This window comes from Cuculus canorus, chromosome 14 (assembly GCF_017976375.1).
Source record: "Cuculus canorus isolate bCucCan1 chromosome 14, bCucCan1.pri, whole genome shotgun sequence".
Classification (NCBI taxonomy): domain Eukaryota; kingdom Metazoa; phylum Chordata; class Aves; order Cuculiformes; family Cuculidae; genus Cuculus; species Cuculus canorus.
In genome coordinates, this window is record NC_071414.1 from 14,510,955 (window position 1) to 14,522,959 (window position 12,005).

The 12,005-nt window shown below is 59.3% G+C and overlaps 2 protein-coding genes across 2 annotated transcripts; both read right to left on the reverse strand.

The window, feature by feature from the left end:
• Nucleotides 1-550: 550 nt before the first annotated feature.
• GPX3 (glutathione peroxidase 3) lies at nt 551-3,519 on the reverse strand. Its single transcript, XM_009561716.2, has 5 exons — nt 3,334-3,519; nt 2,080-2,233; nt 1,730-1,847; nt 1,411-1,510; nt 551-1,320 (listed from the first exon to the last, which is right to left on the reverse strand). The coding sequence occupies exons 1-5, from the start codon at nt 3,418-3,420 to the stop codon at nt 1,078-1,080; spliced, it is 702 nt and encodes a 233-aa protein (XP_009560011.2). The 5' UTR covers nt 3,421-3,519; the 3' UTR covers nt 551-1,077.
• A 5,273-nt stretch (nt 3,520-8,792) lies between these two features.
• SMIM3 (small integral membrane protein 3) lies at nt 8,793-10,460 on the reverse strand. The gene is made up of 2 exons (XM_054079656.1): nt 10,340-10,460; nt 8,793-9,797 (listed from the first exon to the last, which is right to left on the reverse strand). Exon 2 carries the CDS (start codon nt 9,794-9,796, stop codon nt 9,617-9,619), a length of 180 nt encoding a protein of 59 aa, XP_053935631.1. The 5' UTR covers nt 9,797; nt 10,340-10,460; the 3' UTR covers nt 8,793-9,616.
• Nucleotides 10,461-12,005: the final 1,545 nt, after the last annotated feature.

Genomic DNA, 12,005 nt, shown 5'->3' on the forward strand with positions numbered 1-12,005 from the left:
CTGCTGGACCCAAGTGCGTGTCCCCCCACTCCATCTGGGCACTCGGCTCAGCCCCTCACTCTCCCCTCTGCTCTTCTCTCCTCTTCTGCCTCCTCTTGCCAGGGCAGGGAAGCCTCTGCTCCTCCACTCCCCCTCTGCCTTTCCTTGCAGCAATGGCCCTGAGGCCAATCTCTCAAATTGCACAGAGCAAGTCTTACTCTAGAAAAGAAGTCAGGAGGGGATAAAAAAAATCAGACCCAACCCTATTTCTGTAAGCCTAGATATCAAATGACAGCGGGAGGAATGACAATCCAGTATCCTCCTCACTGGGGGCTGGTCTCTGCTCCCTGCTCCAAGCCTGTTTTCATCTGCTGTGCTCTGCACCGACACCCCTCCCCACCTCCCATCCTCTACCCAAATGCTGGGCTGTGATGATAAATCCACATTTGCAGTTGCCCTGAAACAAAAACTGGAGTTTCTCCAGCTGGGAGCCATCCCTCCCTGCTGGTACCCCTAGGCTGGCCACTGCCTCCCACTCTCCCTCCCCATTCCTGGCCAAGAACTGAGGCTGCACATTTGCAGAGCCTTTATTTGGCATTTCTATGGCAGGGAACGAGGGACTGGCTGCACCTGGCCAGGAGAGGAGCACGTCTCTGCGCTGGGACCACAGGCAGCTTGAATGCACTGAAGAGCTGCTCTGTGGCCAGCCAGATCAGGCCAGGCCCACCCTGGGGGCTTTCAGGCCAAGCCTTCATGGAGATGTGGTCTTCTACTCCAGGGGCGGCCAACGCCTGCATCCCCCCGCCGCCCAGCAAGGCGGGATGGTAGAGCAGGGGGCACAAGGGGGGCAAGCTGGTGGCCAGGAGATGTCACCACCAGGAGTGGTGGTGGGACACAGGGTTATTAGGAAATGCCCCCCTCCCATCGCTGAGGTCTCTGCCACTGGGTTGCCCAGCAGCATGGCTAGGGGTGCCAGAGATGGGAGCGATGGGTGGGGGGTGCCACAAGGAGGTGGGAGAGGGAGCAGCCCTGTAGCAGCCAGGGGAGGATGCAGGCGGAGGGGAGCGAAGCCAGCCCCAAGGCCAGCAGCCCCAGCCTCTACTGGCTCTCCTCCTCCTCCTGTTGCTGCTGTTGCTGCTGCTGCTGCTGCTGCCTCATGTAAGCGATGATGTCGTTCTTCACAACTGCAATGTTGGCACGGTGGTACCAGCGCATGATGGGCACTCCATCAGGGCCCACCAGGAACTTCTCAAAGTTCCATTTGATGTCGTGGTTTCGCAGAGGTTCCCAGAAGAGGTTCTTGGGGTTCCCAAACTCCTCCGCCACCGGGGGACAGGAGTTCTACAATGGGGAACCAGTGCGTTACTTCCTTGACCACCCGAAAAACAAGCAGGGTGCTACCTCTTCATCCCCCCTTGCCATGGCACCCACCTTCAAGAAGGTGAAGACCTTCTGCTCCTTGGCCCCGTTCACGTCCCCTTTCTGGAAGATCTGGAAGTTGGGGACAAAGCCACCCCCTGGCCGGACGTACCTGCAAGGGGAGGGTGAGCAGAGCGTCATGCAGCCAGCAGCTCTTGGTGTGGCACATGGGCAGGGGGGATCCCCAGGGAACCCCAAGCCCTGTGCTTTTGGGGGCAACAGCTCCAGCCTTGGAGGTGGGAGGTCACAGCCAGCAGGAGCTCCAGCCTGGCTGGAGACCCTAGCCCAGATAAGGGGGCGGGTGCCTCACAGCCCCCTCCATGGTACTCACTTCAGTGCTGGGAGGATCTCCGAGTTCTGGCCCGGTTCCTGCTTCCCAAATTGGTTGGAGGGGAAGCCCAGGACAACGAGCCCATAGGGTCCCAGCTCATTTTGTAGTGCATTCAGTTCTGCATGCAAGTAGAGCCAGAGATGGGTTAGCAGGGGACTGGGTTCACTGGCTCCCTCACAGCATCCTCAGCTGTGCTGGATCCTGGCGTGCCCCCATTACCCTTTCCCCCACCTCCCCAGGGTAGGAAGGAGCATGGGGACCTGCCAAGGGCTGCGTGCCTGGGTGATTGCGCTGGCTCCTTGGCTATGTGCCCTGTCCTTTCGGGTACCCATGTCCCACAGGACCCTTACCAAGGTACTGCAGGGTGAGGCCTCAGTACGTGGCCACGTTGACAAAGAGTACCATCTTCCCTGCGTACTTCCTAAAGGGGACATATTCGTCCCCGTCGATTGTCAAGGCCCCGTAGTCGTAGATGGTGCCTTGCACCGAGTCGTAGCATTTCACCTGCAGAGCAAGAAGCATCCCATGAGATGGGGCTGGGGGCTGCCGGCCACCCCACTCACCCACCCCAGTGGGTCCAGCCCTGCTGCCGGCTGAGATGGCACCTGCCAGCATCGTGTCTCCCACCCCAGTGCTACTGGTGGTGGCCAGGCTCTGTGATGCCAAGGTAACGGTGGTGGGACAGGCTGGTTTGTGCATGCATACGCATGTGCACACACACGCATGTCCAGCCAGCAGGGCTGGCTGCAATTGGAGGGATGTTTACCAGGCCAGGGTCAGTCTGGAAGGCTGGAAAAAACCCTGAGCTGCTGTGCCAACACAGGGGAAGACCAGTCCCACCACCCCTGCATGCACCCCTCTGGGACAGGGACAGCTCGAGTGCAGAGGAGTGACACCAGTTGCTGGGCATGGCAGGGAAGGCTTAGGGCTGGACGAGACCTGTGCAGAGAAGGGTGGAGCACCTTCTGGTTGTGGTGCTCCAGGGATTAGCCAAGCGGAGCCCATCTCCTGTTCCCAACAGGGGACCCAGGCTCACTCAAGTGCCACTGAGGGGCTAATTTGGGAGCTGGCAGGAGATAAAGTCACAAGGGCTCTGTCCAGGGAGCTCAGCCTGCATGAGGCCAGCCGGGTCCTGGTGGCAGGGCTCTGCTTTCTCCAGGGTGGGGATGCTGGCCAGGGAGACAGTCACCCCTGCTCCCTGCCTGCCGGGCTGTGGGGTGACAGTGGCTGGGGTGACGGTCACCCCTGCTCCCTGCCTGGCAGGCTGTGGGGTGACAGTGGCCCCCACACCCTCCAAACATGGGTGCAGAACAAAAGCCCCATACTCTGCCCCTACAGGGGTCACTGGTGGGGGTGACAAGGCTGTGTCCCCGATCTGTCCCCAAGGCAGTGATCCCCCCTTTGCAAAAACTAGCTCAGAACCCCCACCCACCCAATGATCCAGACATCGGGGGAACAGATACAGACATTGGGGGGACGGATACAGGGTCACTGTGCCCCACTGCTGCCCCTAGGAGCCCTGCAGCAAGCCTTGGGTGCCCAGGATGCCACATCCCCCCCTCTGCCCCCCCGGCAGCCCCCGTGGGGGTCTCCTCTCCCCTTACCTTCTCCCTCTCCTGGCTCTGCCCCGGCTGGACGAGCCCAGCCAAGAAAAGGGGCAAAATCCAGGCGATGCGGGACGAGCCCCCCATGGCCGGGGCGGATGTGGGGTCTTCGCACCCCCGGGGGAGGCGCGCACCCCCCTCGCCCTGCGCCTTCTGCCACCTCGGAGCGCGACAGCCGAGAAAAAGCGTCTGGGCTGAGCGAGGGGGGGAGCCAGCGGCCGGGGGGGCCGGGCGAGAGCCCTGTTAACCGTCTGGACACCGGGAGGGACACGGCGGGGCGAGGGGACAGCGGGGGTGGCAGCGCGGGGACAGCCGAGCGCACGGGACAGCCGTGGGAAAATACGCTCAGAAACACAAAATCACAGAATAATTTGGGTTAGGAAAGACCTTTAAGATTATCAAGTTCAACCATAAACCTAACACTGCCCAGTCCACCACTAAACCCTGTCCCTAAGTGCCGCACCTGTATGTCTTTTAAACACCTCCAGGGATGGGGATCCCACCACCCCCCTGGGCAGCCTCTTCCAATGCTTTTGGAGAAGACATTTTTCCTAATATCCAGTCTAAACCTCCCCTGGCCCGACTTGAGGCCATCCCCTCTCGTCCTATCCCTTGTCACTTGGGAGAAGACGCCAGCACCCACATCACCACAACCATCTTTCGAGGAGCTGCAGACAGCGATGAGGTCTCCCCTCAGCCTCCCCAGACTGAGCACCCCCAGATCCCCCAGCTGCTCCCTGCAGGGTGGGCTCTAGAGGGGTTGGGCAATGTCCCCACCCTGCCCAGGTGACATCCCCTCCCTGAGCTGGGACTCGGAGGGCAGGGACCAAAGCACCCCAGCAGCATCCCCGGGATGCGGGGTTGGGGTGCCCTGTGCACCCCTCCCGTAGCTGCCAAGGGGTGGGAAGGGTTAATGGAGCTGCTTTCCTTTGCAGTCCAGCAAATGAGCTGCTCCTAGGAGCAGGGCTGGAGCTGGATCCCTCCCAGGAGGCTGTGGTGGGGCTGTAGCTCCATGGTGACCCCGTTGTGGCCAAGGGCAGGGGACAGCTGTCCCTTAACCCTTGGTGTCCCCAGGGGCAGGAGTTTCCAGGGGCCAGTTTGTATGCCCGGCAAACACAAACATTTGCTCTGGGCTGGCTCCAAGGGAAACATTCATAAGGAGGTGTACATTTACTGAAATCCCACAAAAAAAAAATTATTTGATGAGGGAATTAATCGGGGGGGGGGGGGGGGGGTTGCGGTTTGAGGAGTGATGGAGGGCAGGATGGGGCGGCAGAGGGGAGCCCTGGGGGGACCACAGGTGCCAGGATGAGGTTTGGCTTTACTAGAAAGCTGGGCCAGCCCTGCCAGGGCACTGTCACCCAGCTGGCTGCTAGAGATGTCACCAGGGAAGGGGAGCGGAGCCAGAGCCTCGGGGGAGACTGGGAGCAATCTCCCATCTCATGTCCTTTGCTATCTGGAACGCCATGTCCTGGGAAAGGCTGATGTTCTCTGGCTCCGAGTGCAGCCCCAGCTGGTGTGGGAGGGCTGGGGGTCGGGTACGTCCCCTAGGCACCCCAGGAGCCAATGGTGCAGAGCAGCTGTGGGTCTCTCTGTCACAGGCAGTGTTTCCCAAACCTTTAAACCTGCCCTGCTGCTGGAGAAGTGGCTTATTCCTGCCCTGTCATAGGTCCCTAAGTGGTGCGAGGTGCTCGCCCAGGTCGAGGCAACCCCCCAAGATGCTCAGTGGCTTCCTGGGGACTGCCCAGAGCCCAGTACAATCCACCAACAACCAGGCTGGCTGCAGAGGTGGGTGCTCAGGTCACCCCTCATAGATGTGGCCATGGGTGTGAGGTGGCTCCTTGCCAAAACCAGGGAGTCCGTGGGAGCCAAAACCAGGGTCTTGACCCTTCCCACCCACTTCCTAGGCTCTGTGGAGATATGGGGCCATGGGGCTGCAGCTCCTGGCCAACATGCTGCTTGCACCTTGCTGCATCCTGCAGCCAACAGAGACTGGTGTGTGCCCAGCACAGTGCTGTTCTCCCCAGCCAGGGCTTGAGCCACCTTCCAGGAAACAGGCAGCACAGAGCTGGGAAGCTGCTCTCTGCCCTACTAATTCCCAACATGGAAACAGCCACCCTCTTCTAATTATATCCCCAGATTGCCCGAATGGGGCTTTGGTGGCTTTGCCGAGGTTAACAGGAACTTGGGGGCTGGGAGCGGTAGTGTGGCACGCACAGTGGCGGCACAGCATGGTTATGTCCCTTCCACATGTCCTACATAAAGGCAAAGGCTGAACTACGTTTTCCTAAAACTAAAACAAAAATAAGAGACCTGGTTCCTCAAGTCCCCTCTCCTTGGGTCCTGGTGCCAAATCAGTCTTAGTGGAGGTGAGGAACAGGGGAGGATTTAATGAACCGCAGTTGATGGACCCCCATCTCTGCCACTGAGCTTCCATGGCACCCTGGGCATGTCATCCAGTGTCCCTGCTATGCCGTGGCGTGCCACGCTGGAGGCAGCATGGGAGAGCTGAAGGTACTGGGAGCTCCAGCAAGACCATCTGAGGACAGCGTGCCGCTCCACCCTGCTGGATCCGGGTCCCCCACCCCAAATGGCAGGCGCACTGAGCGGGCTGACCCTCACACGAACTTCCCTCCTCGGTTGTTTTTCCACCAGAGCCCAGCCTGAGCCAGTCCCCGCCTGCTGCAGATGTTTGGCAGGAGTCCGGGGACAGGAGACCAGGCGCTTCCAGCCCCTTGGCTGCCATGCTCACACAGTCCCCAGACTCCTCAGCTGTCCCCAAGCCACAGAACCAGGGGCTGCAGAGACCTCACGTCAGGCTGCAGAGCTATGGTGAGCACCGGGGACACGAAACCAGCATTGGGGACTATGTACCGCTGCTGGCTGGGCTCATCCCAGAGCTGAGCGAGGGAGCTTCTTCCATGCAGAGTAACGGGCTCAGTGCCAGCAGGATGGCAGCGAGGGGCAGCAGTAGGCAGCGTCACCCTGGCTGGCAGCAGCACTGCTTTTCATCTAGCAGCTTGGCACGGCATCAACCCCAGGCCAACCTCTGAACTTTTGTTCTAGGTGTGCAACAGGAGGCAAAAGCAAAACAAGTTCTGCAGGCAAAGAGGCTCCAGCTCTTCTGGAACCCTGCGCTGCTGCCTCCGCAGCTCCCCCAGCCCTCACCATCCTGCCCCAGCCTGTGTGCTCCCGCTGGCACTGCGACAGCAGCCTCCCCACTCAGAACAGTGCTCAGCACCCTTCAGAGTGGGACATGCTTCCCCGAGTGCCCCTACACCCCCAAGCTTCGGCTGGGGCGCTGCCCCCTCTGGCACCCCCAGGCAAAGGTTTGCCCCCTGCAGAAATGCCCCTAGCCCATTGCCCCCCACCCAAGGGGAGCAGGGGCACCCAGTGACCCGCTGCTGCCAAGCAAGGGAGGGGAGATAGGTGGATGCCCCTGCAACATGAGAAGACCCCCAATGAGTGCTCTTATCTCGTGGGGGTCTGCTTCTCCCTGAGACTCGGGAAGGACAAGCCCACCAGCCAGGATGTTTGCGATGTGCTCCTGGAGACCCCACTGCAGCCTGGAGTGGTGAAAGCAGTCTGGGACCCCATAAGCCTCCCTTTGGGGCTAGTGTTTGGCTCCTGTATCAGCAGTTGCCCCCGACAACCTTTTCCCCACAGCGCCCAAGATCTTAGGAGTCAGCTCCTGCTGGGGCTCCCCACAACCTTCCTGCTGAGCCACAGGGTCCATGATGCCCCATCCGGCAGGGATAAGCAGCCAAACTGGGTGTTTGCATGCCCAGCACGGCTCTCATCGCTGCAGAGAGAGGAGGTGAGATCCAGCATCCTGCATCATCTCCTCCCTGCGGGGGCTGCCAGCATCTGCCTCCCCCCACAGCAGCCCCCATGGGCCGGCAGTCGGCTCCCGCCAGCGCTGGCAAGGAGGCATCCTGGTGGATGCTGAATCACCTCAGCACCTGCATCGCGCCTGCCTGCTGCAGCGTCACCGCCACAGCACCCACTCCCCAACGGGCAGGAAAAGGCATTTTTCCTCGGCAAAACGCCACGAAAATGCTGCCTCAGAGCTCCAGCGCTGTTCAGGCACCAAAGCCAGGGACACAGAGAGATTTGCTTATCTGGCTCAGTCCTGGAGGAGGAATTTCCAGCTTGACAGTGAACATCAGATTAAATCCATTCCCCTGTTTTCATGCTTTAAAAATGTCCTGGCTTTTCCCTGCTCTCCCTCCACTACCATTTCGCCCCATGCACTTTGTTGTTGTTGTCATGAGCAAACCCATCTTTCCAAGGCTTTGCAATGCCTTTCCTGGAAATGTTTGCCACTGGCTTGAAACTTCCCAGAAAACTCCATCAAACAAAACCTCTCTCAGCCACCGGCTGCTCATGACAAGGGGTTTGGAGAGGTGGAAACAGCCAGCGGGCACGGTGGCAGGGGCGCGGAGGTTACATGCTTTTCCTCACATGTTTTGCACCAAACTAGGCTTCCTTCTCAAACCACTCCAATATTTGTGGCTTCCTCCCTATTCCTCTTAGAGCGAAGCTGCTCGGCTCGGGTTCCTGGTTCCCGGCTGTAATCTCCTCCAGCTGCAGCCACCACGGGAAGGAGAAAGGCAGAAAACCAGAAATAACTGTTTGCTTCAAATTCTGCAACTTAAGAGGGGAGGGAGAGACACAGCTCGAAACTGAAATTTTTTTCTGAGGCAAGAAATAGGTGTCCGCTCCTTCCCCAGCCTGCACAACCACAGCCTGCCGCTCCAGCACAGCCATTTCCACTCCCCAGGGTCTGTGTCCCTATGCTGGGCCCCTTTCCCCAGGGAGGGAGATGTTCACCTAAGGTCCTGCTTCCTTGGAAATCACATGCCCTGTGGCCCTGATGCCAAAAGCAAACCCAATGCTGGCTATCATGGATCAGGGTGCATGGGGAGGGGATGCTGGGTTTCCAACACTGTGGGGCGGGTTGTTCTTTCCAGCAGAGAAAATGGGATTTAAACAATTCCCACCAGCATCACCGTAGTGTTTCCTCACATCCCAGCCTGATTCATCTCATTATTCATGACCTTTTTCGATGTGAGTCACCAGGACACCGGTTCAGCCACAGGACTCCTGCCACACGCCAGAGCCCGGCATGAAGCTGGTCACCCGAGCTCCTGGTGAGCAGGAGCAATGCTGGTCACCCCAGCAGGAGGAAAGCAGCAGTCACCGCTGTCAGTAGTCCCCGGGGACCCTTCCTGCTCACTGTCTGATGGTCCCGCTGCTATTGCAGCCAGATTTGGGGCTGCACCTCTGGAGCATGTGGCTGTGCCTCCTGTGGGGCTGTGGCCAGCAGGCTCAAAGGCTGGGCAAATACCCCAGGGACTGCAAGCCAAGGCAGTGCAGGTGGTCAGCACGAGAAGGGTTTCTAGAGAGGCTGCAAAGTATGTGATCCTGTGGACAGAGCTGCACAACACACACAGATGTAGAATACAGTCCATTTATTTCATAGCAAGGGGCAACCGAAGAACTTCTGCCTGGGCAGAAACCCTTCTGCTCTCCCTGCTTGCCCAGGCGAGGGACAGGGAGCCTCACCCACCAGGGCAGGGATGCTGTCTGAGTGGTGGGGATCCTCACTACGTGCAGAAGCACCAAGCACAGCCAGCAGGCAGGAGCTGCCCATGCTCCTCCGCTCCATGAGACCCAGAGGAACCCAGTGCTCCACAGAGTTTTCAAACAATTTCAGCAGATCTCTGATAGAGGAGACGCTGGTGCCAGCTGCATGTCTGCTGTGCAGCTGGGTCAGGCTCTGTCACCGATGCTTACAGCCAGATCTCCAAATACACAACCAGAAGCCACATCCATCCCGGTTTTGCCCCTTCTTTCCAAACCACTCCAACAGCTGGGGCTTCAAAGAAGAAATGACTTTACTGTCCATTTCCACTCCTTGCTGCTTGCCTGGGAGGAGACGAGGTGCCAGAAAAGGTGAGACCAGCCTGCCTGCCTCATGGGAGTGAGCTGTTTCTAGCTGGACACATCCACAAAGTCACACATCTCCCGGCTGGAGTCCAGGCTACCGTCTCCCTGATGGTCCCCATGAGCTCAGTGGGTAAATGGGAGGCAGTGGGTTCACCCGGCAATAGCCAGGTACAGGGGCAGGTGTCTGGGTGCTGACCCACCCCAGCTCCTGCACATCTCTCCCCAGCTCCTGGGGTGCCCCATTGGGCTCTGTGAGGTCCCTGGCACAAGGTCCCATGGCTGTCCCCCCTGCTCAGCAAGCCAGCCATCCCTCATCACCTCCGAAGCAACCTCACACGATGCCATTACGCGTTGGGTGAGTCCGTACCCGATAGATAATGACAGCAGTGGCTGGGCAGAGCACCAGGGCTGTCATGATGAGGATGGTGGCCAAGATGATCAAGACAATGACCCAGACATCTAGGATGTGCTTGGGGAGAGCAGCAGCACCCACGGGGTCAGCGATGTCCATCCTGCAAAGGGAGAGGCAGAGGGGTGATGGGGCAGCTCCCTTCATCCCTCTCATAGCCAGAAACCCCTCGTTGCTCTGAGCACCCCACTTGTCTCCCCAAGGAAAACCCTGCGGCCACATCCAGCCTTGGCCGCGAGCTCCTTCAAGAGCAAAGGGCTTTGGTAAAGGCTCCTTTGAGAAGCTCCAGGATTGATAGCGTGGTTTGATGCGCCTGGATAAAAGCCCAGGGGGAAAAAAAAAACTTTCCTATTAATTGCTACCGCTGTTAAAAGAGCTGATAAAGCAAAGCCATAACCAGGCGTCCCTCTGGTCACTCCCGAGCGGGTCATCGGGTCGTCAGGTGGTGAACCAGCGGGACCGGAGCAACCGGAGCCCGGTCCCTCTCGGGGAGCCTCGCACCTCCCGACCCCCATCCCGGTGCCTCCTGCTGAGTCACGGATTTACAGCTTAACCGGCAGCAGGGCTGGGGGCTGAGGGTCCCGCTGGCTCTCCTCCCCCCTTCCCTGCGCCCCGCAGCCCCCCTCCCGGCCAGGGTCCCGGTACCTGCGGTGCCTCCGGCGCTGCCCGGCTCCGGCGAAAGGCAGCGCAGGGTCCCGCGGGGAGGGAGGCTCCGCCCGGGAGGGGCCGGCAGGCAGGGGAGGGGGAAAGGGAGGGGAGGGAGGACGGGGGAGGGCAGGGCAGGCAGGCAGGCGCTCTTTTGTGCACCGCGGAAAAGCGTGAGTCCGCTCCAGCTCATCCCCTCCAGGACGGGATGCAAACCATCGGGGTCAAACCTGAAGGGCTCGGGTGCCAGGGAGGCTGTTTCACAGCCTAAAGGGTTAATAATTTCGAGGTCAGGTTGGATGGGGTGCTGAGCAGTCTGATTGAGGCGAAGGTGTCCCTGCAGACTGCAGGGTGTTGGACTGGATGACCTTCATGGTCCCTTCTATGAGAATTAATTGATAAGTTATCAATTGATTAGTTCTGGAATCCTCAACTTAAGGATATGGAGCTGTTGGAACACATCCAGAGGAGGCTACAAAGATGACCAGAGGGCTGGAGCACCTCCCATATGAGGACAGGCTGAGAGAGTTGGGCTTGTTCAGCCTGGAGAAGGCTCCGAGGAGACCTTATAGTGACCTTCCAGTACCTGGAGGGGGTACAGGAAAGCTGGAGAGAGGCTGTTCATAAAGGCTTGTGGGGATGGGACCATGGGGAACGGGTATAAACTGGAGAGGGGCAGATTTAGACCAGACGTTAGGAAGAATTTCTTCACCATGAGAGTGGTGGTCCCCTGGCCCAGGTTGACCAGGAAAGTTGTGGCTGCCCCATCCCTGGAGGTGTTCAAGGCCAAGTTGGATGGGCCTTGGTCCACTTGGTGTAGTGGGATGTCCCTGCCCATGGCAGCGGTGTTGCCCCTGCCCTGTACCCCTGCTGCCCTCCAGCTTTGCCGACAGCAGAGCTCATGTGCTCCCGCTTGCCTTTGACACCCCCAAGAGCCCCTCGAAACCCCAGCGGTGCAGCACCCCAAGGCTTCTGGCAGGGCTAATTTAGAGAGACACAGGCAGAGAGTTACTCCGGGGAGGCAGCAGACCCATCCCGTCAGCCGGGGACAGCAGCGTTTCTGCTGCCTGGCGGAATATTCCACTTCACCAGTGATGCTGAAGGACAAAGCCAGCAGCAGCTGTTCCCAGCTGGCCCCAGGAAGCAAGGTGGGATGCTCTGATTTTCCTCTTGGATTACAAGCCCAGTGTCACCTGCAGTGGGACTCACACACTGCACCCTTCCCAGGAAACCTGCTGGATTCCTGGTGGCAGAAAACTGCCATGTGGTTTCTCAGACATCCCTGGCCTCTGGGCACTCCCTGATCCCCCAGCGAGCAGCCTCCTCTCTGCTTTCCCAACAGCACATCCCCCTCTGGTTGCTGCTGTCCGATAAAAAACACGTGGGGGGTTTTATCATGAGTGGTGGCAGATCCTTGTGGGCAAGGGCTTCCTCTGGAGCCGCACAGCCGAGCGGCAGGCGGAGGCCAGGCGCTGTGCAGCGACCGATAACAGGGAACAATGTGCAACAGACGCTTGGGCAGCCTGCCCAGGAGCGAACCAGGAGTGCTTTGGTGATGGATTTTGGTGAGGCTCTGCCCTCCGGACATGCAGCACGGCAGGGCACCCTCATACTTTCCTGCTGATCCCACCACCCAAGGATGGTGGTGTTGGCGTCACTTCTAAGG

Bases quoted from the DNA above. Each gene is read 5' to 3' on its own strand.
- SMIM3 (XM_054079656.1), bottom strand. From the start codon at position 9,796: ATGGACATCGCTGACCCCGTGGGTGCTGCTGCTCTCCCCAAGCACATC.